We start from the raw sequence: 26,585 nt of genomic DNA on the forward strand, positions 1-26,585 counted from the left end.
CCCAGCTGTCATCGGGCAGGAGGCGGGGTACACCCTGAACTGGTTGCCAGCCAATCGCAGGGCACATAGAAACAAACAACCATTCGCACTCACAGTCATGCCTACGGGCAATTTAGAGTCACCAATTTATGCATGTTTTTGGGATGTGGGAGGAAACCGGAGTGCCCGGAGAAAACCCACGCAGGCACGGGGAGAACATGCAAACTCCACACAGGCAGGGACGGGGATTGAACCCCGCACCTCAGAACTGTGAGGCTGACGCTCTAACCAGTCGGCCACCGTGCCGCCTATATATATATATATATATAATATATATATTTTTTTTAAATGATTTTGTCGTTCCAAATTTGACATTTAACACTCTGATTTAGAAGAGATTTATTTTCACTTTACGGGGAGTTTTTTAAAGTGAGTTTCATTATTCTTTTTCTTTCATCACTTCCCTCTTCACCATCACACAAAAAAAAACCTATGAAGCCAGAGCTTCAGGGCATTTGGGTGTGTCTACCATCTATGTACACTTTGTGTGTATCCCATACAGTACCTTGTTATTTCCCCTGTGTTCGTGTGAGTCCATCCTGCCCCAGTAGCCTTGGGTTTGCTCTTTTGGCCTTAGTCGGCCCTGCACTCAAATCTCCATTCATCACAGTACCCTGGCTTCACCCTTGGGCCCCACATGTATTTCTCCCTACCTGCAGAGGCTCTCAAGTTTTCCCCCAGGCTCCACATCAGGGGGCACTCCGTTATGGACGTCTCTGTAGGTAGTGGTCGGCCAAAATGGGCACACATGCTCAGAGACGCACACAATGCAGATACAAGGACACACACACATGCACGCACAAAGACCAGCAGGGGCTCTCTGATGCCAGCTGCTATGAAAGAGAAGGCGGAGGATAGGGAAGGGCCCACCCTAATAGGCATAACTAAAGCACTCCTAATGAAGGGATACTGTGTGTGTGTGTGTGTGTGTGTGTGTGTGTGTGTGCGTGCATGTATGTGTGTGTTCAGCTGTGATGTGGTTGGGTGTGTGTCGTTAGTGTTGATCCAGTTATAAAGTGCTGTGGCCCACAGGGGTAGTCTGATATTAAAGCCCTAAATGATGCTATTTATTATGTTTTGTGTGTGTGTGTGTGTGTGTGTGTGCGCGCGCGCACATGTTCATTTTGGTGTGCATGCGCACCCACCTTATTGCTTTCCTCCCTCATGTTTTTGGTGGGTTGTGCCGATGTATTATTGTTAAAATCAATAGCCTCATAAGCAGGTCACAATTTTTAGGGTTTTATCGATGTCATTATTAGTCTCTGAGGTTGCTGCTCAAACACGAACACACTCCATCTGTATTGATCGCGCACACTGAGGATGTTTGAGTGTAGCTTACTCATCTTGATTCCTACTGATGCCCCCATGTGTATTTGTGTACTACTAAGTAATTACATACTGATCCCCATTTTCCAAAACAATAATTAAATGGTAATTTTCTCACAAAGCATGTAAAAAGTTGGAGAGGTATCCAGCTTTTCAGAATCTGCTAAGGTTTTCTGCATTGGTTAATAACTCGTTGAACTGGATTTTAACTTTTTTCTCATTTGAGCTTTTCTCATATATAATGTATAATCTTCAACATAGACGCAATGACAGCCTGCTGCTTTGTAAATTAATTATTTTAATATTTTAAATAATTATAAGGCAAGAATTTCACTCAGTAGAAACCTGAGCTGCAAACTGAGGCCAAACTGTTAACTAAAGTGGAAATAAATTCTGTCCATCTGTTTGTTAGTTAGCAGGTTACTGTCTGGAATAATGAACGGACAGGTGGGGGCATTCTGGAGGGTGGACAATTCCACTGGTTCCATAGTGAAGGCACCGCTAACCGTCCTCATTGACACTGGCACACACGCCCAATTCATCACGTTTGACTGCCATTGATACTCCCATCACTCTTCACTTCCATCAAGCCGTTTTAAGCGGACTCTTCCTCCGCTTGACCTCTGCTCCGTTGTGCACGTTTGTGCGCTTTGTGAGACGGTGGACCCCCAACCTGCAACAGCCCGCAGTGTAAAGATTGTGCGGATGTAGAGGACACTGTGTGTTATTGGCACGCGTTGCAGATATGAAACCCCCCGTTGAGTCCTTGCATGGCCTGCCTGCTTCACTGCAGTTAGTCTCTGTGACCCCTGAATCTGTGTGACCCCCTTAGCTGACTTTTTCATCGACTTGTGAACCTGCTGCTGAGGTGGTGGGTGAATGCTGATGAATATGTTTAAAGGCCTCTAAAATTGATAACATTTGTGTTCGCATACAGGTGCCAACCCTTTACAGGCCAATGGTTTGGGACACACTACACGAGCCTACGCGAAAGACGGAGAAGTGAGCACACTTCTGCAGGAGTGGGAAGGCAAGGTAAGGTACGCTCATCCTCACATTCATACACAGACACATGCTGATTTTGTGCAGCTGGGCAGAATGTGCAGGCAATTAGAACAACGCTGGTTTGAATATGTGCAAATGTCTGTTTCCTGGTCCAGCTCATCTGTTTCATTGACATGCGTCACACTGGCGCACACACTAAACCCTGATACACACAAACACTCTTCAGGAGGTCTTTGCATGAGTGACAGCTGCTGTGGAGAACCAGAAATGTGAAAGCTGGTAGAGGTTAACTGGGGTTAAAACCTGTTCAAGAGTTAAAAAGTGATAAATCAATAGAGTACACTATACATCGTCACTGTCGGGTGGAAACCTCCGATATCCAAATATGGTCAATTTCATATTTTTCCACAAATCTCAGTCCCTACTGTTATTTTTACGACTTGTTGACCAATCGAAAGTGTTGAAAGTGACTTGCTCTCTTTCATGATTTAATGTTAATCACTCAACAAGCATGCCATTTATTTGGATTTCTGGAAAGGTGGTGGTTTTGGAGATGCGAGGATTCCTTCCGCCCGACCCCAGCGACATAAGAATGAATATACAACCCCGGCTATTTACAACAGTCCTAACATACAAGGTTTAGAGGTTACAAAAGGCACGTCATGAACTACGTACGTAATTTCTCGTGTATAATACGCACTTGAGTATATTGCGCACGCCCAAAATTGACTCCAAAAATCAGGAAAATCCTTTCCTATGTATAAAGTGCATCCAGGAATTTTTATCCATTGATATCCATATATGCAATGAATGTTAGTGGTGACCCTATCTGAAATTGTTTTTCTAATCAATTCTGATCAGTAATGTTATTAATGCTGATGTTTACTTATTATTTAATAATGTATTTAATATTTTGGTGCATCCTAGTGTTTAGTTTTAACACTGCGTTTATAAAACTAATTTATGGCTGTTCTAAAACATCTACCCATACCTTATTTCACTGTTAAAGAACTTTTACAATACCTATTTATAATATGCACTATTGAAGATTTTTTTGCGTGGAAAATGTGCATTATAGAAATTGTGCAGCAGTGTAATAATGTCTTCCAAGGCACAAGTACTTACTGTTTTTATTTGTTTTATATCTATATAACACTTTTAAATAAAGTAAAGATTTAGATATACGCTAGTGACAGACTACGGCATGTTCTGACTTGCATACAAATTCAGGTTGTGAATTTTATTTTATTTTTTTTTCCCTCTTCATGCAGATTGTATGTGAAACATCCTTGATGAAACTTTCATAATTGGCTGTCCAATTTGTATTAAAACCACACTGAAACTGTCTAAAGCCTGTTCTACACTGTGCGATTTTGGCCGTCTCAAACAAAAGTTGCGTAATGCACACAGTCTTAGCCACTTTCAACAGCAGCAAGCATGAAAGGAATGCAGGAGAAACTGAGGTGGAAAATGTTTATGTGGGACTCACTGGTGCATTATGGTCATTATTTGCTGGCTAAACCTAACGCTATAGCTTTATGTAAACTTGTATTAATAATGAGATGCACCTCCAGCTCTATAACAATTTCATCCCTTTTGTTCCTTTATTTTCAACATGCAAACACCACTGTGGCAAGCGCTACATTTGGGCTCACCATCGCCACAACGGCAGCATGAGGCGGACACAGACTAATGATGCAGTGCCACTGCATTTCGAGGCTGATATTCAGTCTGTCGTAGCCGAGATCAAATGTATGATCCATTGCAGTGTGAACATTAAGCGGATCTATTATGTGCAGTCTATTATGTGCTTGCTTTCATTTTATAAGGCTGCACAAATAGTGCAGTGTGGAAGAGGCTTTCAAAGTCGCACGAAAAGGAGTATGTGCATCTCTGAAAGTGAATAACGAAGTATTGAAATAGGCGGATAGAACTCAACGGCGTCCGTTGTTCTATCTAGTTTCAGGAGGCGCAGGCTCGGCGGGAGGCGGAGGAGAGGAGGAGGTTCCCCCTGGAGAGGAGGCTGAAGGAGCACATCATCGGACAGGAAGGGGCCATCAATACTGTGGCTTCAGGTAACTGGACATGTATTCTATGTGTGCAAGTCACAGAAGCATAACTGGTTATTGATATGGAGCGTTATTTGTAGCTTAACACTTCACAGACACTTGCTCTCAGGCACTTTTTGTTTCTTTGTTTTGTACCCTTTCTCCTTTTCTCCTTTCCTCCCTGCCTGGCTGTCCTCAAGCAGGAGGCGGGTTCAGACAGACCGGTGGACGCTGTAATTGGCTAATTGTGATGAATGTGCTGTCTGTCAGACATAGTACACAGGTGGTGTGTGTGTATGTGGCTGTGAGATAGCTGAAGGAGGCCAGGCTCGGAGCCGCCAGTTAACACGATTACTGAGAGAGGAGACATTCTACAGACTCCCCCATCCTCCCCCATTTGGCTTTCTATACTTTCTATCCTCCATCTCCATCACACCCACTCCTTCTACATCCCCCTTCTGCGTTTTTCTACGTTCACTTCATGGCCTCCGTGGTACCTCCAGAATCTTTCCTTCATTGTTCTTACATACTGCAGCATCACGGGGTCAGGGCTACCTGATAGGCGGTGAGCGAAAACAAAGGATTATTGGACAAATGTATTGGGACACATATACGCTATACCTATAGGATGTAATGCTCTTGCAGTTTTCTCTCTTTTTGCAAAACATGCTACAAGATTTTGGTGGGTGTCAGTGGGAATCAATGTTAGATGAGAGGGTGTGGCTCACAATCTCTTCTAGTTCATCCCGCAAGTGTTTTGATGCTTGATTTGATGGTGTTGAGCTCAGTTTCCAGTGAGGTTCTTCCACCCCAACCGCATCCAAGCATGCTTTTATGGACCTCGGGAACCTTGACAGTGGAGGTGGTGATTAGTGTAAAGAGGAAGGAGGATGAGTTAGAGCACAATAACACAGCGGACAGTAAAGAGCTGATATTACACCAGGCATCCAGAGAGGCCTGGTATTGATCCGTGTGTGTGCTTGCGTGTCTGTCTGCGTGTGTTTGTGCGCACAAGTGAGGCTATGTGTTATTTTTATGATGTTGCTACTGTTTCTGCTTAGGTTTTGCAAGCTAATCAACTATGTCCCAAAGGTGGAACAGATAACTGTAAACCTTAAAGCTACCTTAGCTTTATAATCAACTGGAGAACAAAATTAGTATTTATCACTAGGCTTGTGTTAAATGTCGAGAGAAATGTTAACGCTAACCAATGCTAAAAAGTACATAACCTCAAGTGTGTAAAAACACATGTAGTTACAGGCTTTGCTTTGTGCATCTAGAGCGAATCATGGCTGTTTGGGAAGGTGATAAGTGGTCACTGTTATCATGGCAAATTGTCCTGAAAGCCATACAAGACGTGGTCACATTGATAAGGGAACAGCTTATTGATCCCAGAGATGTATTAAAGTCACTGACACACACACAGGAATAGAGAGAGAGAGCGAGACTGGGATGACAGTCAGCATCATCTATCACCAATCACATCTTCACTACATTTATATATATTTCAAATATCAATTCTGAGTCTAGTTTACAACCTTTAAACAAGGTTAAATGCGGTGTATTTTTGTTGTTATTTTTACAAAGGGCAAAATATAGAGCCTTCAGTATTATGCAGCGCAGTTATACAACCCTACAAACTAAAACCACAATTATTATTATGTTGTTTAATGAATGCATCGCTGATATTGTCAGTGAAAATAAAACATCTTTGTAAAGGCAGCATTGTTGACACAGCTCTTATATCGAATCTCATTGGATTATGCACATGTACCTAATGTTGTGTTTGGGTGCTGTATATGTAAGAAAGCGGAATGTCCCCATCAGATTTTTGTTTTCACCTGAGTCCGAGTCACTTGATTTTAAATATCTGCCAATACCTCAGCAATGCATTAAGTAGAATAAAAGACTGCACATCCAAATTGTCTCATCCATCCATCCATTTTCCGAACCACTTAGGCTCACTAGGGTCGTGGGCATGCTGGAGCCTATCCCAGCTATCTTTGGGCAAGAGCTGGGGTCCACTCTGAACTAGTCGCCAGCCAATCGCAGGGCACATGTATACAAACAACCATTTGCACTCACATTCACACCTACGGGCAATTTAGAGTCTTCAATTAACATACCATGCATGGTTTTTTTTTGGAATGTTGGAGGGGACCGGAGTACCCGGAGAAAACGCACGCAGGCACGGGGAGAACATGCAAACTCCACACAGGCGAGGCAGGATTTGAACCCGGGTCCTCAGAACTGAGGCAGATGTGCTAACCAGTTTGTTCTACTTTTTTGTATGTATGGATTTCTTGGGTTGTTCCCAAGGTCTGGTGTAATTTTCATATCATTAGCACCTTGGGAAATATATTTAACTCATTCACTGCCAGCCTTCCCAGTTAACATGGATATTTGACTTCTAAAACCGTCAATGGCAGTGAATGTGTTCATGAGAAAAATGTTCACGTGTTAAATACTGATTTCAGCCGCTGTATTTGTACCTCAGGATTATTTTGTTGCCAAAGTATCTTTAAAAATTAAGAAAATAAACAAATCCAATCTTTTTCACCCGATACCGATCAGATGAAAATTGCAGGATTGGCCCTGATTTCCAACCACATAATCAGATCCGGAGAACTCCTGTAAGAAATATATGTAAGAAAAATGCTAATCAATCAAACCAATGAAACAAAATATAAAATGTTGATGACCACATTGGAACCTGATTGCCAACTTTTAAGGTACATCTACTGTAGCCAAAATATTTGGAAGATGCCCAGGGGGATCTGCTGTGGATCAACTGATCATGCCTGTCTAGTTTGTTAATGGAGAGTTAATGAATCAACAGCCATAATTCATGTTGTGCTGGTATAGATACCGTTTCTGGGGCCAAAGAATACCGAAATGTTACATTTACATAAAACGGAGAAAAGCAGTTGATCTACTTTATAGATAGATTGATGCATTGAGTAATAATTTCTACACTATGTCATGTCTGACAAAGAGAACTTTGTTGAATGGCCTGACACTTCCTATCACACAGCAGGCCTGCAGCAACACACGCACAGACACCAAAGTACAAATACACAAACACACAGGAAGGAGGTTAAATTGATCCAGGTTTAGCTCTCAGGGCTAAGAGTTATTGAAGAGAATCATCCCGCTATAATCATGTTAGCGCCGACCAGACCTGCCCAATACACACATCTCTGTGTGCGTGTGTGGAAGAGAGCAAGCTCATTTGTTCTGCGCCTCCTTCCTTTTCTGTGTTCTTGTCAGGCTCCTCTGAGAAATGTCAATGCGTCCTTCTGTCAAAGTCGCTCTCAATCAGCTAAAACGCACACAGAAGGTTACGCTGTCATTCACGCAGCCATTGATAACACAGACGGAGCTTGTCACGTTTCATCTCAGTGGTCATCTCTGATACACTCATTTGTTTCTCAGCCTCGTTTTCTGCCCACTAATCTACCATCAGCCCTCTTTATCTCTCTGCCCCACCCCCTTCCTTCCATTATCTGTGTTCCTCCCTGCATCTCTCCATCTCTGCCTCCATCATCGTCATCTTTCCACCTCTGCCAAGTCTCACTTCCTGACAATAACCAGCTATTTTTGGCCACTTTAACACTTGTGCAGGAAGAAAGTAAGCAACGCTAGTTCTTATTCGTTGCAACAGCTCAAATAAGTGAGCAGGGAATGTTTCGTAATGTCATTTTAGTGACATACCCTGTATGTGTAGGTTGCCTGCTTATCTCTGCATGGAAGAGCTACAGCACAGTAAACTCTCTACTCTTCCTGAAAGGTTTAATTAGGTGAGGTTACAGCCAGTGCTTGCATGTGACTCAAAAGCAGGCATGAGCAACCGGCAGGCCATGAGCAGCTCCCACCTTCTCTTTGTGCGGGCCACGATCAGATGGATGCCATGTGAATCCGCTCCAACTTTTTTTCATGCAAATGGGCCACTGCTCACCCCACCCGCCTCTGCTGCTGGGTGTGCCAACAGAGTACACATTTGCGTTACCCAGACAACCACGGGTGGCGCTGTTTTGAGCCCTGAATCAGAATTTGCCTTTAAAGAAAAACAAGAAACACACCCGAGCGGCCATAAAGACAGTCCAAGCATCGATTGTATTTTTAATCGTGGAGGCGGCACTTCATCACCAAGTTGCTGAGCAGCAGGTGAACTTCATGTTATTGGCTAATGAGGACATACAGCACAGGATCACTCAGCTAACATTGGTACTGGCAACCATAATCCCAGTAACTTTAGAGACACAAATACCAAATTTCATGTATGGCCATTGTTTAGCCTGAGCATTCAATCAGTTCCAATCTTTGCTAAAGTTGTGGCTATTTCTTGATCTTCACTCTACATTCACACTGCAGACAAAAGTGGCTCAATCTATTTTTCTGAAAGGTGAGAGTATTCGTAATATAAGGCTGACCTAATTTCACTCACAGGATGAATAATGTATTTATCTGTCTGTCTGTCAGTCCATCGATCAGCCATCCGCCCACCCGCAGAAATACGGGCCACTAGAGATGCGTTTCTTCCTGTGAGCGTCTTGAGGAAAACCACTGGCGAATGTAATCAAATGCCTGCCGTGATAGCCTGAAATTTGTTAAGCCCGTCACATCACAATTCCACCACTCTGGATCTGCACGTGCTACTGAACAGAGGTAGCAGCCACAATCTGCAAAACGCTAAATTATAAAATGTTGCTCTCTTTTACCTCCTCTCGCTAGCACTTGCTTTTAAGTTCACTGCCTTTCACTACATAACAAAAATTATTGTCACACGTTGACTTCGGTCTTATTTACTTGGTTAAAGATAGTGTGACGTCTTCACTTTGGGGCTGCAGTACGTTCACGCTGGAGCCTGATAGCGGTCACTATGAAAAAAACGCGCACGCAAAAAAATGGATATGAGCAAAAAAAATAAATATTTTTTTTATTTGAGTATCAAAACCTGCGGTGTGAACGTAGCCTCAATTTGAAAGTCGGAAACCACAGCAGCTTCACTCTTGACTTGGCTGCCATGCAGCTAATCATGCTGCCTTTGTGTACGTGCGAGCGTGGTTGCTGGGGTGATGGCAGGGTTGGGTAGGCACTCTTTAAGCAAACGTGTGTGTGTGAGGCTGCGATCCATGCTAAACTGATTTTGCCATGGCCGCACCAGGGAGGCTAACACAATTACTGTGGGCTAATGGCCCCACTGACTGTGGGGGAAGGAGAGGCATTGTGGGTAGCTTTCTGGAGATCTCTCGTCTTGCTCTCTCACTCAGTTTCCTCATCTTCTCTCTCTCGCTAATTTTGTACCCAAATGCATCTGACCCGTCTCATCCTTGCCCTAGCACTCCTTTATCAAAGTTTCTGGGCTACCAGCCGCCGTCGGGTCAACTCCGGTCGAATGGGTATAAAAGCAAAGTCAACAAATGCAAATATTTCCGATAATAGCCTCCTTTTCTGTCTTTGTCTCGCTCTCTCTCATTCACTCTCCAGCCATCAGAAGGAAGGAGAACGGTTGGTACGATGAAGAGCACCCGCTCGTGTTCCTCTTCCTAGGCTCCTCAGGAATTGGTAAATTATTTCACACTTTCACATTCACTCTCTCATGAGGTGACCGCAAATCAGCCTTTTAGAGCACATTGTCAGAGGGAACACAACACTTTCTTCAAGACTGAAGACTCTGTCCTCCCTGCAAAGATAACAGACTGACAAAGATTAAAGACACGTTTGCAGGAGAACAAGGTTGTAAATGTAATGTAGTATTAATTTCTTTGCGTTCTCGAAAACTTCAGCATACACACATTGTTATGGAAACAATCCCCATTTACACGGAGAAATACATACTTTACCATAACTGCTTTTGGTATGTATAAATGGGCCCTATGTCTTTGGTAATGTACAGCGCGATTGACTCCATAATTGCCTTCCAGCGGACCCCTTGTCATCTGGAAAACAATGTGAAAATGATTCCACTCATGTTTCTTTGCGGGAATTAAACTTGGTAGTCACTTTTTTTTTTTTTTTTTTTTTTTTTTTTTTTATATAAATAATTTATCAATCCATCAGTCGCCATTCGCCAGTAAGGCTTTACCTACTAAATTAGCTTGTCATGGGAGAGTGGGTGGTGCAGTGTGAAGGGAAGAAAGATGTGATGTTATGGGATGGGGTAATTGCTAGAAAAGTTCAAGATGGCGAAATAGCAGGCCAGAGAGAGAGATGAAAACGGAGACTGTTCATATTCTCTGTTGCCCTCAGCGACAAACAGTGGCCGAGAAACATTAATATTAAACACAGCAACAAGACACACACACACACATATGCATCTGCATACCAAACACAAAACATCAATATCTAATATGAGCATTTATATGCAGAATATTTTTCAGACAATCATAAAGTGGCCTTCTAGAGATGATTGAAATCTCTTTTAGAGGTCGCCACGGAGATTTAGGCCAGCACTTAAAAACAGATCAGCCTTTTGTGCATAATGATGTTTTTTTTTTGTTTTTTGTTTTTTTTTGTTTTTTGTGTTAGGCAGGTATCCGAAATGTGTTCCGATAAGGTCTGTTTTTTAAATAAATTACATGCGGGTTAGTGAATAGTTGAGTGGACTCTCTGTTTTGCCTGCTGTGTGTTGCAGGAAAGACAGAGCTGGCCAAACAGGTGGCACGTTACATGCACAAGGATGTCAAAAAGGTGATGTAAAATTACACCTATACACACACACACACACACACACACACATTTAGCTGAATAAGTAACCAAAGTATTAGGTACACCTGTCAATATGATGTAATGGTAGAATTGTATCCATGTAGTTTTATGTCAATAGGTGGAAAGGTGATGCACTCCTTGAGGATTATAGGACATATGACATTTAGTACAGTTTTTCCCAGCCAGGAGGGATAAAATGTTTGATTTCCATAGTAAATATTATTAGCACTTGACCAACAGCCACATACAGTATGTTCTCTGGGAAAGTACACAAACCATCTTGATTTCTGACTCTGAATCATTGTGCCATTGCAGGGGTTCATCCGAATGGATATGTCTGAGTTTCAGGAAAAACATGAGGTATGGTGCATTTGAACCCCTCCACTTACAAGTGTGTTTTGTCCAAAGACTTGCATGTGTTCGCTTTCATAACACATCCACGCACACACATGCATGCATCAGACGGACGATTAAATTTGAGTTTACGAGCTCAGGACTTTCCCATGTGAATTTTGATGTTGTCCCCGTGCTTGTGTGCTTGTTTTCTTCATGTGCTCCAGCTTCCTCCAACATTTCAAACATTTTGTCAATCGAAGACTCTAAATCGTCTGTAGGCTGAATATGAATGGTTGTCTATACAGTATGTGCCCTGCAATTGGCTGGCAACCATTCCAAGTTGTACCCTGCCTCTCACCCTAAACTGGGAAAGGCTCCAGCTCACCTGTGTGACCCTGAACAGGATAAGCTGTAGAAAATGGATAAATGGGTGCCGTTCATTTGCCAACAAGACCTTGTCCCGTTTGTCTGTCCGTAGGTAGCGAAGTTCATTGGCTCACCACCAGGATATGTTGGACACGAGGAAGGGGGTCAGCTGACCAAGCTGCTGAGGGCGTGTCCTAACGCCGTCGTCCTGTTTGACGAAGTGGATAAGGCTCACCCTGACGTCCTCACCATCATGCTGCAGCTCTTTGACGAGGTTTGCAGAAGCATCAACACAGACTCTCACGTTATTTAAGTCCTTAAAGGCTGTTTGTGGCGGCTGCGCCCACAGGGTCGTCTTACAGACGGCAAGGGGAAGACCATCGAGTGTAAGGACGCCATCTTCATCATGACGTCTAACGTTGCGAGTGATGAAATTGCCCAGCATGGGCTACAGCTACGGCAGGAAGCAGAGGAGGTCACCCGCAGGAAGCTGGCTGATAATCTCGGTGAGAACATTATTAATGGACATTTGAGGTTGTCACACTATGTGGGACATCGTGATACACCGACCAGTGACAGCTTTGCAAGTTGGTCAGTCGCACAGTATAGTGGTACCGTGGTACAGATTCAGGTTGCAAGCTGTCTCTTGGTTGATTTTTAAGCCGCCGCTCAAGTGAAGTGGGGACGAAAATGGAACAATGAAAGGTCCCATCTTTTGGCTATTTAGACCTCCATAGAGAGACTCTCTAACGTGGACTTAGTACAAAAGTGTCAACTTCATTTAAAAAAAACACCTTGGTTTTGTCATGCGCGTGTCCAGAAAAGGCCCCGCTGACAGCTACTTCTGTTTGACCCAGTTTTGTATCCGCTTTGTCCATATTTGGCTAAGACCCCCCCCCCCCTTTTCTCTGATTGGTTGCCTCCATGTAGAAGACTCACTTGAGAGAACACACGTGTTTATGTTGACAGCGCTGGCTCAGGAGCGGAGACGGAGTGACGTAGATGAGCTCAAGAAATTTGAATGACCTGATGATTTCAGGCCTCGGCAGAAAAACGTCCGGTAGTCTGGAATGCGTGGACACTTATAATTCATATTTCACATGTTAACTGAGGCACTATATAGCCAATATTACATCCCAAATACTAGAAAAATTTGGTTTGGTAAAATATGGCGCCTTTATGGTACTAACCAACTCCAGCTCCTGACATCATTGACTAGGCCACACACCCTAAAGGCACACATCCAACACAAATACTACAGTATGTACAGTAATTACACTTGCCAAAAACAGTTTATTTCTTTTCATTCTCTTGAAATGAGTGTACACGATTCCTGGACAACTCAAAGTTGCTTGTAAGAGGTTGAGCCCATATGGAATTTTACATAAACCATACAACTAAATCTTTTTCATTTAACTTATCGTGAAATTGAAATTATTTTTTAAACAGCATAAATTAGGGGGTTGCTTTTCACCCACCGTGTAGTTTATAATGTATAACTATACAACATGGAGTGAGAGCTCTTCCTAATATTTTTATTTCCTAAACTATTGGAAACAGCTCTCATTACGGTGCAGTACAGATACCAAACTTCAACCACAAGAATAACCACCACCATAATAAAAGTTTTTGTCAAAAAATGGAACATACTGTTTTTGTAAAGACAGAACATTCAATACAGCTCTTGCATTGGATATCATATTGTGCAAGTGATCATAATGTTGTGGGTTTCCTCAGAGGATGTACAGAAAGGTGATGACATCAGAATTTCCAGACAATTTAAGGAGTCTGTCATTCGACCAATCCTGAAGGTAACTTTGCTTTGTGCACTGAACTGCACTGTGACATGAAAGAAAACGCCGGTGTCATTCTTCAACTTCATTCGTTGGTTCCTGCTCAGGCACATTTCCGGAGGGACGAGTTTCTGGGTCGGATCAATGAAATTGTCTACTTCCTGCCGTTCTGTCACTCCGAGCTGCTCCAGCTGGTCAGCAAGGAGCTGAGCTTCTGGGCTAAGAAGGTATGAGGCGGCAAGTCAATTTCATTCGTGTAGCACTAATTCATAACAAAAGCGATCAAAAATGTATGTACACATGGTTCCCATAGAAAATAATGAAACTATATACAATAGGAGCTCATAGACCCATTTTCGGAAATAGACATAACTAAAAATGTACTTTTTTTATTGTTTTTATTTTCACACTTGTTGGATGGGCAGGCAGTCCAGAGACTATTATTAATTATTAATATTATTAATTCTTAATACAAGACATTAAAAAGTCCATTTTCCATGATATGTCCACTAAAAGTAACATTTCAACATTTTTACTGTCATCCAGTTAACACGTGTTTTAATTTCAGAACAAAATAGTACATTTTAAGTCAAATGACAATTTTACCTGAACTAACAAGTGACGACTTGTACGATGATGCTGCAGTCTTGCTGCTTTAAATGTGTGTCCGCTAAATTCTCCTCCACCCACGTTCTTCTCTTAGCGCCTCTTTTTCAGGCTGTTCCTTTTGTAATATAAAAGGTTTTTGTAAAAAAAAAACACACAAACCCTTGATACACACTGAACTGAGGTTGACCTTTCGTGACATTAGGTATAACAACAGTCGATACCTTTGTTAGTTTTGGGTTTCCAGGAGTATTTTCAAGCTAAGGATTTAGGTTGAATTCCGAATGATGAGACTTCAGGGACGTTTTACATGAGCAATTCACATGCGATTTATAGTGGATGGGGGTGGGCAAATTATGGTCGGTGGGCCAATTGCAGCTTGCTCCGTTCTTTTATGCAACTCCCAAAGCATTTCTTTGATCAAGAACCCTGTAAAGTGTGTTGTATTAATTTAGCCATGTTTTTCCTCATAATCATTTCAATAGAATTATTCATTTTTCATGAATTTATCTCATTAATTTATTTATTTGTAAATAATCACATTTTAAAAAAATGTTAATTATACGTACATAAACTACTTCACGTTTAAACATTTTGCACTTGCAGTATAGTAGTACGTGCTGCTTTTTAATGATACCTCATCTACAAAGGACCTGGCCCATTTATCAATTTTTAAAATGTTTGACCACCCCTGATGTATAGCGAATGGGCGTAAATATCTTATGTGTCTGTAACTGTACGTGTCCTCCAGTGGGAGTAAGCGTCACCCACCAGGTCCTGCAGTTTCACTTTTACACACGCACTCACTACACAAACACACTCACTACTGGCTTGAGGATCACACGCACGCAACACACACAGGTCAGTATAATCAGTGCTGCCCATTTTAACGTGATTACAGTGTTTAACATATGGAGTCTTTATCAATATTTAATTATTAATATTACAGCTGGTATCCTGATGGACAACCTCTGTTGGTGGACAGTGATGGACAATACTGTTCAAGCATTCATAATGTGCCTGATGGTCCAAATTGGTTGTTTACATCTCCAGTATAACAGCGCCTCCTCCATTGAGTGGAGTATTTAACATGAGTAGCTAAAAGAGCAGCACTGATCATTACTATTGATTAGCGTTTGATTCAAAACGCATTAGGGAAGTGTCAATTAGAGCCAGCAGAAATGCCGCTGGACATCTTATCACTGCTTTTGCGTTAGTCCTTCTTTTCATACTGTGTTTGTTCTCCGTTTCCAGTTTCTTTCTGCTTGTGTGCACCGTCCTTAGGCCAAGCAGCGCCATGACATCACCCTTCAGTGGGATCGGCCCGTCCTGGATCTGTTGGCGGGCGGTTACAACCTGCATTACGGTGCACGCTCCATTAAGCATGAGGTACGCAATTAGAGATAATAATATGCGATTCAATTCATATTTATGGCCGGTTCAAGGATTCGAACTAAGGTTCTGCGACAAATGTGAGGTTCGTTTGAGACGAGTACGCTTGCTCCAGTGGCGGCACATTGTCCGAGTGGTTTGCACATCTGCCTCAGTGTTCTGAGTTTGAATCTCAGCTCAGGCGGCCCTCCTGTGTGGAGTTGGCATGCTTCAACCCTTACCCCCCCCCACCCCCCCCCCCCCCCTTGGTTCTCCGTGGGTACTCTGACTTCCTCCCATATTCCAAAAACATTCATGTTAGGTTCATTAAAGACTAAATTGTTCATAGGTGTGAATGTTGTGTGTGTGTGTTTATTTTTTATTTTTTTAGAAAAGTCCTTTTTTATCATGATACAACTTTTTGTAACATTTCAAAATATTTTTTCCATAAAATATCTACTTTTCTCATATTTTGCATTAATTCGAAAGGACGTTTTTCTCATTATATTTTCACTTTAATCTTAAAATCGTATCTTTATTCGCCTATTTGTAACATTTTGCCTTGTATCGTATGATGCAGTGTAGTTCTACACAGCATATTGTTACTCTCTCTTACTGTGTCAATTATAATTAACCAGCTCTTGTATAGGATCTCATTATATCGTATCAGTGGTCATAATCTTGTCAGCCTTGTTCTCATCCATCATCAACAACATTCCAAAAGTGCTCTGTCGGTCCATCCGAATCATATGCTTGTGGTAACATTGAACATCAATCAATTTTCTTTATGCAAAATGTCATTTAGTCCCCACAAAAACAGACAAAACAAAGGTGCCTCTTGTCCCCGTGTATTAGGTGGAGCGGCGTGTGGTCAACCAGTTGGCCGCGGCCTACGAGCAGGAGCTGCTGCCCAAAGGCTGCACGCTGCGCCTCTCCGTCCAGTCGGAGGGCCACGAGGAGCGGGGCGCGCCCAGCCTGCGCCTGGAGGTGGTCGGGGACGACAGCTCGGCCAGGACGCTGAACATCCGCCCTCCGCTCAGCCCGGAACACTAACGGTCGGGAATGTCTTTTAGCAATAAAAGTACCTCACGTCACTGCCTCTCTAGTTTCACTACACATGTACAGTGCTACTGTGACTTACAAGTTCCACAACTTGGGAGTTTTTGTTGGCTTTTTTTTTTTTTTCCCCCTCGTGTCGCAAGCCGAAACTTGAGCACAAGCGAGCTTCGGATATGCCACGCCGGCGTCGCAATATTGCAGATGTGACAACTGATCGCAATTGTGTTTCTACACAGATTCAGCCTGCTGCTTAGCCATACCTATACAGTATATACAGCATATTGTGTTTTAAAGTACTAAACTTTCTTTATAATTTCATACATGCCTGTGGCTAGAAAGCAAAGCCTGGAGAGAGTCTTTGTCACCGAAATGCACGGGTGCAATCAATTAATGGGCTGATCGATCATTGCCTCATTGCGTCTTCCTTGACAATAGTACCTGTTTTTTGTGGTTCAATAGAAAAAAATAATATAGTATATTGTATGTGTAGCCTTAAAACCCAATAAAGGGTCCCAGTTTTTCCGGCGCATTGTGTCGGTAGATGTGCGGTACTCAATCACTCGATGTAAGGGTGTGAGTCGCCGACTGAAATTTTTTCGGGGCGGTCCACTGCAGTCTCGTTCGACCGTGTCGCTCGGTGTGCGGCGGGCCTGAGGTACGGCGGTGCCCTCACACGTGGGCAAGGAGAGCCACACAGTCACCGATGCACTTTGAGCCGTTTATCGAACGCAACCAACCAGACTCGTGCTTCTGAGTCTAGGCCACGCCTCTTAAGGGCTTTCATCCAACACAAATACTACAGTACGTACAGTAATTTCACTTTATACAACCAGCTGATTTCTATATGGTTTCTTTTGTTTCATCAGGTTTTCATACAATACAGTGCTAGTTTTCTTTATTAAAAACTGATTGGCATTTCAATGGGGAAAATGGATTACAACAAATTTGAGTTGCGAGCTTAGTCATGGAAAACAAACTTGTGAGTCAAGGTGCCGCTGTACTAGCAAAAAGAGTAAGACCCTCACCTCGTCGTAGAGCAGAGTTGTACAAGTAGTGTAGTACATATTCATTCATTGCCAACATCTCATTAATGTGAAGCATCAGATAGCACACTGCTGTTAGACCACAGTGATGATTAAAATGTTTATAAAATATTGATAAGATTCTTTTTCTCACAAATGTGGGTTAGCTGAGGTTGTTCAAGCCATTTAAATAATAATAATAATAATAACTGAAGGATGGCTGTTATTTAAATGTGATGAAGAGTGATCTACTGTGCAGGGTTGTTTTCAAAACCAAAGCTGGTTTGGCTGCCTGTCGTCCACGACCATCCAATACAACGGAAATCACGTCAATCAATCCGCTTGAATTATTATGTTATAAAATGTGAATTGCTCCTTATTATGCATGCTAATCGTGAATCGTTATGTCGACACTGGATTAGAATATTCACTCAAATGGATGGATCGGGACTGTTTGAACCAGCAAGATGTGACGTTTGTCATGTTGGTGTGTGCGCCAACCTCCACAATGGAAATAAAAGTCAGTGCAACAAAAAGTAAATTCCGCCTGTTTTTGTGTGTGTGTCCTGATTGACGCCTCTTGATGGATGCGTGTGCGTGCGGGTGGGTGGGAGTCGTACGACAATGACGCTTGTCCACCTTGTGAGATGACGTGACAGGAGAATTTCTTTGGAATTTGGGTGTGTAGAGAACGTCGCACACACCCTGCAGGAATGTCTTCTTCTCCATAGGGAAGAATTAGCGTGCAGGGGGGGGGGGAGGCATTCATTCCCCGGACCCCCCAAAAACACAACACTGAGATCTGTTGTCATCTATTTCAGGTTGCACTTGTTTAGTTTTCTGCACTTTTGACTCATGATCACTCTAGAACTTCGTGTGTATATATTACACAATTCAGACTAATTTCTTGTAAAATAAAAAAATTTAAATATTGCTGTTTTCATTCTAAGTATGAGTTGCAATATTTCAGCTTTTCGTCTCACACCTTTTCATTGTATTATTCAGACTTCAAAAATATTTGTAATTTTTTTGCAGTAATAAGACATTTGGACTTTGTTCTTGTAAAATGATTTGCAATGTTTGACTCTATTCTCATAAAATAAATACTCTTGTTCTACAACTTTATTCTAACATTATCACAGTAGCAAAATTGCCCACGTCATTTTTGAATGTTTTTGGAAAACAAAGAAAAAATAATAATTCAACAAAAAAGAGCCTAGTTGCCTCAATTTAACTTTTGCGGATTACTATGACCTGGATCACTGAGAATTTACACTGATTAATATTAGTGAATGTTGTGACAGTAAATTAAAAATGACTTGAATTACAACATCCACCCATTCATTTTCTGCATTTCTCATATTATTCTGATGATGATGGAACTTTTTGTAAAACGTCTGCATGTGTGTAATTGTAGTGTCGCCTCTATGAGAATGACACTATGAAATATGGTGTAAAATGCGGGTGCAAAAGCGTAAGCAATAGACATTTCCCATTGTCTTAAGTAGCTGGTGGATCAGGTTTTGCACTTTGGGTTTTAAGGTGCGTGTGTATGCGCATCGTTCATCCTCCCCAAGGATGAAGACGAGTCTAAGGGGGGGAGGAGAAGGGGCTCTTAGTGTGTTTGTCAGGCTATTTCTGACTGCTGCCATTTCTCTGATTAGATTACAGAGAAACACAAACCTGGCTCTCCATCATGCTCGTAAGCTCCCTCCTGAACTCGCTCGCTCGGATCCACCTTCTGCCGCCAGGACAAACGGAGGCGAGTTCAAGGTGCTGGGGGTGGGGGGGGGGGGGGAAGATGGAGGAGAAGTCAATCTTTGTGTTTTGGGTTGTTGGGCAGAAGTGACTGAAGTGGGTCGAGCTCTGCCCCTTTATGCATTGTGTCACACTGTGGATAGTTGGCACCGAAATGGAAACAAGGTGCCAAAACAAACACTTGGAATGGAAACTGAAACTAGGAAAGGTAATGCTCAAAGACAAATATTCATGATTGGATTTTTTTTTTTTTTTAACACCAGAAGGTCAAGAAAAACACAAATTTGCAATGGGAGTGTGTAGTGTGTGAGTGTGTCCAGGTGAAGGCGGTGAATGACCGATGGCTGGTGCATGGTTTTTTTTTCCACCTTATTATCGTTTGTGTCTCCGCTCTTAACGCAGAATTTGCAGCCTGCTCGTCCCTCTGTCCTCCTCCTCCTTCCTCATCCAGCTGAGCAAAAAAAAAAAAAGAAAAAAAGTCGATCAATACACGAGTCCACTCATCTCTCTCCCCTTCAGCTTTTACTTGATTCTCGTCCAAGGAAGTGAGGCGAGTCAAGCACTCTACAAGTTCGATGGGAGTCAAAATGTGTCTTTGTTGCTGTGCAGAGATGTAAGCGGTTACCTCTGGGCGGTCACGTGACCCGCCCAAAGGGGGGAGAATTAGCATAAAAGGCAAATAAAGGAGAAGCCACCAGTGTGTCAGTCATTCTTTGTTTAAAAAAAAAAAACACACAAAAAATCCATCGCGCCTAATTCGAACCTTGCTCAGGGACAGCTCGCGTGGCAGATTGCAGCCTAATTAGTTTAGCGCGACTTAATTGAATTAAGTTTCCACAGCTCGCCGCTGGGCTGCTCGGAGAGCGGAGGGGCCAGAGCCGCAGATCGAATTAGCTCGTTCGGAGAACGACTTGCCTGCGCCTCCTCATCGTCATCCTCATCCTCATCCTCATCCTCGTGCACGCTCCAGCTGCGGCGCGCGTGCGTGCGCGCGCTCTGCTGCTCTCCAGGGACCTTGTTCCTCCTCCTCTTTTTCTTTTTAAAAAGCTTCTTTTTTTTTGTTTTTTAAGTAACGTGCCTCTCTGCATTAGCGTCACGAGTTGCCGGATGCAATTGTGAAATGTTCGATTTCTCGTCGAGGTTTTTGTTTGTGCTCACTAATTTGTATGCATTATTATTATTCGGTCCATTAAAGAGAGTTGCGACACTTGACTGTCGATAAGAATTTTCTCTTTTGTCTCTTCCCAAATCATTTCCCACACTTTTTGAATGTGACGGTGGCAAATATGAACGGTCATTTGTCTTTGCGCTGGCAAATTTGCAATTATTGAAAATGATTTCATTCCCCTCACCTGTCCATCTTGCACGTCTTAAACATTTGCAACGCAATTATTATTATGATGCTATATTAGAATGTCAAGTCTATGGAACTATTATCTACATCTTAATCGCGAGCAGGATTATATTGAATTATTAGTATTGTTTTAATATTACGATGACACGTATTGCTATTATTGTCGCTCTTTGTCAATATTGTGTCTAACATTATGCTGTATTACAAAAACGTCAAGTCCAGGTAATTATTATTATTATGTAGTACTGTTGAGACTTTCGGCTTGTCCCATCGGCGAGTTCTTAATTAATATCATCATATTGTGACATATGAAGTCATTATTGGGATGCATACAGTACATATTTTTCTCGTTCTAGTATCGGTGGGTCCTTCTCTGCCGCGTGGACTCATTTCTCTCCTTTTTGCACATTTGGGTCTTGCCATGTAACGTATGTATTAAGTATAGACAGTGGGGCCGAAAGTACTTCATTCGATCACGTACATCATTAAAATGTGCTAAACCGACGTAATTTCTCCCCCCCCCCCCCCCCCCCCCTGCTGATTGTCAAGTGTTGAGATCTCCGCAGATGCCGAGGATTGCTGAGGGTGCACATCAGCACTTGAACGCAACACTCGCCGCTCGTCTCGAACCGGCTTCGGCGCGCGTGTCGTCGTCTCCACGCACGCACGCACGCACGCACGCAGCGTCGTCACGGTGCATTGCGGCATCCCCCTCCTCTCCCCCTCCATCGTCTGCAGTTTTTGTTTTTGTTTGTTTTTTACCCTCTTGCAACGTAGACAGGGACTCCTCGGTTTACGACGCTCCTACTTACGACGTACGTAAACTGGAAAGCGCACGTAGGCAGTCACGTCCTAATTACACTGAATAGTTGTATGAAAACCATATAAACAATCATATAATATCAAATACAAACTAAACTAACAAATGATATTCTTACGCCACAATTAAAACAATTGTGAACTTTAAGTCACCCGAGCTGGGTGTGTGTCAAAAGGAATTGCATTTCAATTCCAAAATGTTACCTTTAAACGACTGAAATAATAAGAAGAAGACGGTTAAACCTTTCCCACAGGCAAGCCGTTTTGATCGCTAATATGCAGAAATCTGTCATATGTCGTGTGACGTGATTATTTAATGACTAAATAATGGTGGTTAAAAAAAAAAAAAAGTAGGCTCATTGCGTCAATTCTTCGTTTTATTGCTATTCCACCGGTGGAAGCAGGCGGAGGAATAGATTGACGTCATATTTACAGCATATAGTCAAACTAAAATGTCATAAGTGGGATTGTAGAGGATTGCATAATATGGGAAGGAGAGCCCACCCCGACGGGCCTGTGATCCCCTCTCCCTCTCTCGCAGGGGCCCTCGGGGGCCTACAGGGGGCCATTGTGTTGACTCAGACGTCATGAATGGGAAAAGAGGCACGTTACTGTTTCCGTCGAGCGGGGCCATGAATGTAAAAGTCCAAAGTTAAAACCTCGGCGGAGGAGAGGTCTCCCCCTGCGCGAAAGTGGAGCACCGAAGAAATAAAAAGAAAAGGGGGACGGATTAGTGGAAAGGGAAGAGATGCTTCATGCTTTGAAGGGATTAAACTGACTTTAGGGGGTGGGGGGGGGGGGTGTTTCGCTTCTGGTTGCTCTTTTTTTTTTCTTTTCTTTTTTAAAGGGACGGGATGCTGTTTAACTTGGAAACTGTTTTAAGTTTCTCGGTCAACTCACCTTTGAACCCACAGGGACGGCGGCCTCCTCATGGGCCCGAAAATTGCTGCAGCTGATTCATGCAATCATGAATTATATCGACCCAGCTTCCTAAAAAACAAAACAAAACAAACAAAAAAATGACATGCAACAAATCATATTTGTGGAAATTGCATGGTATTCAATCAATAAATGATATTGCTAATATCACAACACTTTTTCAGAACATTCAATGATTCCGTGTAATGCAAATGTTGTTTTGCGGCAAATCTCCCACCGCGAGACGGATAAAGAATCGTTATCTAAAATATTTGCAAATATGAGACAATAAATATCGTTGCAATATTCTTCTTCTTAAATAATGCAATTGTGTTGCGCTTTAGGGGTGGCACGTGACCAAAACCTAATTACATTTTGGGTGTATTCAGTTAAGATTTTAAAAAAATAAAAATACAAATGCAAATATACATTTCTGGTCCTACTGTATAAAAACAATGAAACATATAAGGTCGAATGAATGATGCTTGAATACAATATATGGAAGAAAAAAAATTTGTATTGCATGTGTAAAGAAAAAAAAAAAAAAAGAAAAGGACCGTGAATCCAAAGAAACGAGGAATCTGTAACGAGGACTCCACACACATCGGCCACACCAATAAATCATAAAGCATGAAATCTTCACTTACGCAACGAGGCTACGAACGTTGCACCGCGCTGCTTGCGCGCGCGCACGCGCGCTTTGGGTGCGCGCTTTGGGTGAGGTCTGATCACATTGTATGACATCGAACAATAAACTTCAACCAATTTGTGGGGCGTCAATGCGTTTACGGGCACTGCTCGCTTGTCTCCACGGCCGCTCCTCTCTCTCTATCTTTTTCTTTCCCCCCTCCTTCCCTCCCTCTCTCTCTCTCTCTCTCTCTCTTCCTCTCTCCCCGCGTGTCAGTGTCGCCCATCCATCAAACAGACGCGCAATCTCGCGACGCGCGCGTAAAAGTGATCGGAATCAAATCAAAGCTTTTAATCCGAGCAATCGCCGTCACGTCTGGATCTTGCCCGCCGCGTAAAGACCTACAGGAGCTGCGGCCAAACAAACACATTTCATCAATATTCGCACATGGAAAGTTGGGTTGTTGTTGTTTTTTTAAATTAAATTTTATTTTATTATTATTATTATTATTTTTTTTTTGCACGTGGGTGCACGTGCACAATCGAATGAGCTCCAGTAAAAGATGTTACATCACACATTTGCAGTGAGACTACTGTTAAATTTGATTTGCCAGTGCAGTCCTGGAGGTGTTACTGCGGGTGTTTACTACACTGTACTACCTTGAGAAGGAAGAAAAAAAAAAGAAAAAAAAAAAACATTTGCATGTATTCAATTCGAATATGTGGTCGCACATGATTAAAATGTGGTAAAGTGACGTCATGTCCCCCCTTTCCCTCGAAAATAAACAAACAATATGTCATCGTTAACACGTTTGAATCGTGTGCAACCGAAATTTTTATTATTTTCAGTGTACACAAAAAGCCGTTTCTAATATTCATTTGCAAAGATAATAATGTGCACGTTTGATTGACAGATGTTTATGACTTGTAGTTGCACTTTTTGCATTACTGCACTTCGTCACACTATAGCGGTCTCTAATATTTAGTCAAACTATCGAAAGAAAGAAAAAGAAAAAACGTTAAACGAATATCTCTCTGACAGTGTCAATTAAAACGGAATATTATTACATTTTGAAATGCATCGTTTTTCATTCAGTGTTAAGATTGTGTATATTGGTCATGTATCGATGCGCAACGTTCAGTGGCTTTAGGGAGAGAGAGAAAATTTTTGATTTCAGATTGAAGTGGAAATAATCTTAATGAGAATGTAAGCGCAATTAAGAGGTGTCCGATAATGGGTGCATAGTGGTGGATGGGGCTGCAGCTGGCCAGCGCGGTTGTCGTGGGGGGGGGGGGGGGGGGGGGGGGCGTGGGCGGGGCCAGCATTGTCATGGAAACTAGACCACCGCCTCGCCATTGTGCGCCGCTCGGCCAACTTTATTATAAACGGGCAGCGAGCAGCGGCGCTGTCACACGCGGCGAGAGGCAGTGCGGAGGTTGCAAGTTGCTGCAGGAAGAAGACGCTAAAAAAACAGTTGGATTCTATTTTAAAAAGACGGGGGGACAAAAAAAGAAATAAAAAAAAAAGCAGTGACATTTATTGCAAACTTTTTGGGGGAGACGACGTGCGCGGAGATACCGGAGCGACCCTCGCCCCTGCGGCAAAAAAAAAAAAAAAAAAAAAAAGCAAGTGGCTCCATCCGCGACTCCCGGTGCCGCCACCGGCTTGAGCTCCATGTACAAAATGGATTACTCCTACCTGAACTCCTATGACTCTTGCATGGCCGCCATGGAAGCGTCGGCCTACGCGGACTTCAGCTCGTGCAGCCAGGCCAGCTCGTTCCAGTACAACCCCATCCGCGGCGGGCCCTTCTCCAACCCGGCCTGCGCCCCGCTCAGCACGGCCAGCTGCACGCTGGGAGCCCTGCGCGACCACCAGCCCGCGCCGTACTCGTCAGGTACACGCGGAGGGAGACATTACCTCGGACGTAGAAAGAAGAAAAAAAAAATTAAAAATAAATGAAATTGACCACACTTTGCAAAAGACAACGCGCGTCAATCGGTTCATTCAATGGCAGATGCTTATATTTGAGGCCTGTAGAGATTCTATTTCAATTACATTTTTTTCTTACATCAATATCTACATGTTTATTAAAATGTAAAAAAATAAAACAAATAAAAAAAATCAAGAATATTTTGTTTCCCTCTTTTAGGCCCTGGTTATCTATATATCAGCGAAAATTGAAATTTAAAATGAACAAATTTGAGAACTTCTTATGACTTTGAATCCTTCATTAAGACTCGGAGGAGTCTTGATTGACAAATTCAAATCAATGAGTTATTCTTTTGCGATGGAACAGTAGGATAACCAACTAATTTAAAGTAATACAATTGCCTTATATCATTTTACATATATTAAATACATATTTTGACTCAATAGAGAAATGTATACAAAATTTACAGGCACATTCTAGGAAAAAAAAATAATACAAACATGTCAATATAATAAAACGGATTGACTCTCCTCCTCATATAGTCCCTTATAAGTTCTTCTCGGACCCTTCGGGCCTGAACGAGAAACGGAAGCAGAGGCGCATCCGGACCACCTTCACCAGCTCTCAACTGAAGGAACTGGAGAGGGTCTTCGCCGAGACCCACTACCCGGACATTTACACCCGAGAGGAGCTCGCTCTGAAGATAGATCTGACAGAAGCCAGAGTACAGGTGAGAGGTCTTCCAAAGTCTGGATTCCATGAACTATATGACCTCCATCTAAAGGGGCGCCCACTGGTGTGTGTGTGTGTGTGTGTGTACCAGGTGTGGTTTCAGAACAGGCGTGCCAAGTTCCGCAAGCAGGAGCGTGCCGCCAACGCCAAAGCCAACAGCTCCGGCACAGGGGGCACCACCAGCAGCTCCGGAGGGAAGAAAGGCGGAGAGATCAGATCTTCGTCGGATGACGACGAGTCCAAAGAGTCCACCTGCAGCCCCACACCGGACAGCACGGCCTCGTTGCCGGGCTCGCAAAACGGGAACCTGGGCAGTCCCTCCAGCCTGAGCCCCAGCCCGGCTCCGGCCAACGGCGGCTACGTCAATGCCTCCGGCTCTCCGGTCCTGCAGGGGCTCAAGGCGGCCAGCTGGTCCGGCCTGGGGCCCAGCAACCCGGCCGTGGCCCAGCCTGACGCCCAGACTCAGGAGATCCTGAAGGCCTGGCAGCCGGCGGACAGTATGACGGGGCCTTTTGCCGGAGTCCTGTCCTCCTTCCACAGAAAACCCAACGTCGCCATCAAGACGAACCTGTTCTGAAGGAAGCACAGATGGAGAAACGTTAAAGAGAGAAAAAAAACAAAAACAAACTAAACATGAACGACCGCTAATCTGACTCAAACCTCGTCTGTCACCTCAAAATATGCATTTCATCCTGTACAAAGAACAATCAAGTCTTTTCCACACAAGCATCACACCTCATGAGCATGGTGGTCAGGTTCAA

At 43.0% G+C, this 26,585-nt stretch overlaps 3 protein-coding genes and 1 long non-coding RNA gene across 10 annotated transcripts in view; 2 read left to right on the forward strand and 2 right to left on the reverse strand.

Annotated features, from left to right (window-relative positions):
• Positions 1-16,695, forward strand: part of clpb (ClpB family mitochondrial disaggregase) — a 33,112-nt gene extending 16,417 nt beyond the window's left edge. Inside the window, exons 6-16 of the mRNA XM_061782852.1 lie at positions 2,303-2,400; positions 4,331-4,445; positions 9,909-9,986; positions 11,056-11,111; positions 11,445-11,489; positions 11,944-12,105; positions 12,181-12,337; positions 13,569-13,642; positions 13,732-13,851; positions 15,515-15,619; positions 16,457-16,695. Coding sequence (XP_061638836.1) covers positions 2,303-2,400; positions 4,331-4,445; positions 9,909-9,986; positions 11,056-11,111; positions 11,445-11,489; positions 11,944-12,105; positions 12,181-12,337; positions 13,569-13,642; positions 13,732-13,851; positions 15,515-15,619; positions 16,457-16,654 — 1,208 coding nt within the window. The 3' untranslated portion in view covers positions 16,655-16,695. The remainder of the gene's footprint in view (positions 1-2,302; positions 2,401-4,330; positions 4,446-9,908; positions 9,987-11,055; positions 11,112-11,444; positions 11,490-11,943; positions 12,106-12,180; positions 12,338-13,568; positions 13,643-13,731; positions 13,852-15,514; positions 15,620-16,456) is intronic.
• On the reverse strand, positions 13,705-26,226 carry LOC133482586 (uncharacterized). 6 transcript variants are annotated; one of them, XR_009789844.1, is made up of 6 exons: positions 25,913-26,226; positions 24,858-25,079; positions 22,514-22,603; positions 19,809-19,891; positions 19,366-19,458; positions 13,705-13,843 (listed from the first exon to the last, which is right to left on the reverse strand). It is a non-coding gene; the product is annotated as an uncharacterized LOC133482586 (long non-coding RNA). The 6 variants fall into 6 exon arrangements; XR_009789843.1 differs by having other exon boundaries at positions 24,858-25,801; XR_009789846.1 differs by adding an exon at positions 14,231-14,348 and having other exon boundaries at positions 13,719-13,843; positions 24,858-26,226.
• phox2a (paired like homeobox 2A) lies at positions 24,568-26,401 on the forward strand. 2 transcript variants are annotated; one of them, XM_061782861.1, is made up of 3 exons: positions 24,568-25,056; positions 25,635-25,822; positions 25,916-26,401. In XM_061782861.1, exons 1-3 carry the CDS (start codon positions 24,834-24,836, stop codon positions 26,399-26,401), a joined length of 897 nt encoding a protein of 298 aa, XP_061638845.1. In that variant the 5' UTR covers positions 24,568-24,833. The 2 variants fall into 2 exon arrangements, with proteins under 2 accessions (XP_061638845.1, XP_061638844.1); XM_061782860.1 differs by having other exon boundaries at positions 25,635-26,401.
• The window catches only part of inppl1a (inositol polyphosphate phosphatase-like 1a), a 35,833-nt gene continuing 35,516 nt past the window's right edge, over positions 26,269-26,585 (reverse strand). The window contains exon 27 of the mRNA XM_061782851.1: positions 26,269-26,397. Coding sequence (XP_061638835.1) covers positions 26,382-26,397 — 16 coding nt within the window. The 3' untranslated portion in view covers positions 26,269-26,381. The remainder of the gene's footprint in view (positions 26,398-26,585) is intronic.

The sequence above is a fragment of the Phyllopteryx taeniolatus genome, chromosome 8 (assembly GCF_024500385.1).
Source record: "Phyllopteryx taeniolatus isolate TA_2022b chromosome 8, UOR_Ptae_1.2, whole genome shotgun sequence".
Taxonomy (NCBI): Eukaryota; Metazoa; Chordata; class Actinopteri; order Syngnathiformes; family Syngnathidae; genus Phyllopteryx; species Phyllopteryx taeniolatus.

What these genes read in the sequence shown, in the direction of transcription:
- phox2a (XM_061782860.1), top strand. Translation starts at nt 24,834, where the DNA reads ATGTACAAAATGGATTACTCCTACCTGAACTCCTATGACTCTTGCATG. An exon ending in GCCCGCGCCGTACTCGTCAG is followed by an intron (nt 25,057 to 25,634) that starts GTACACGCGGAG and finishes CTCCTCATATAG; the next exon opens with TCCCTTATAAGTTCTTCTCG.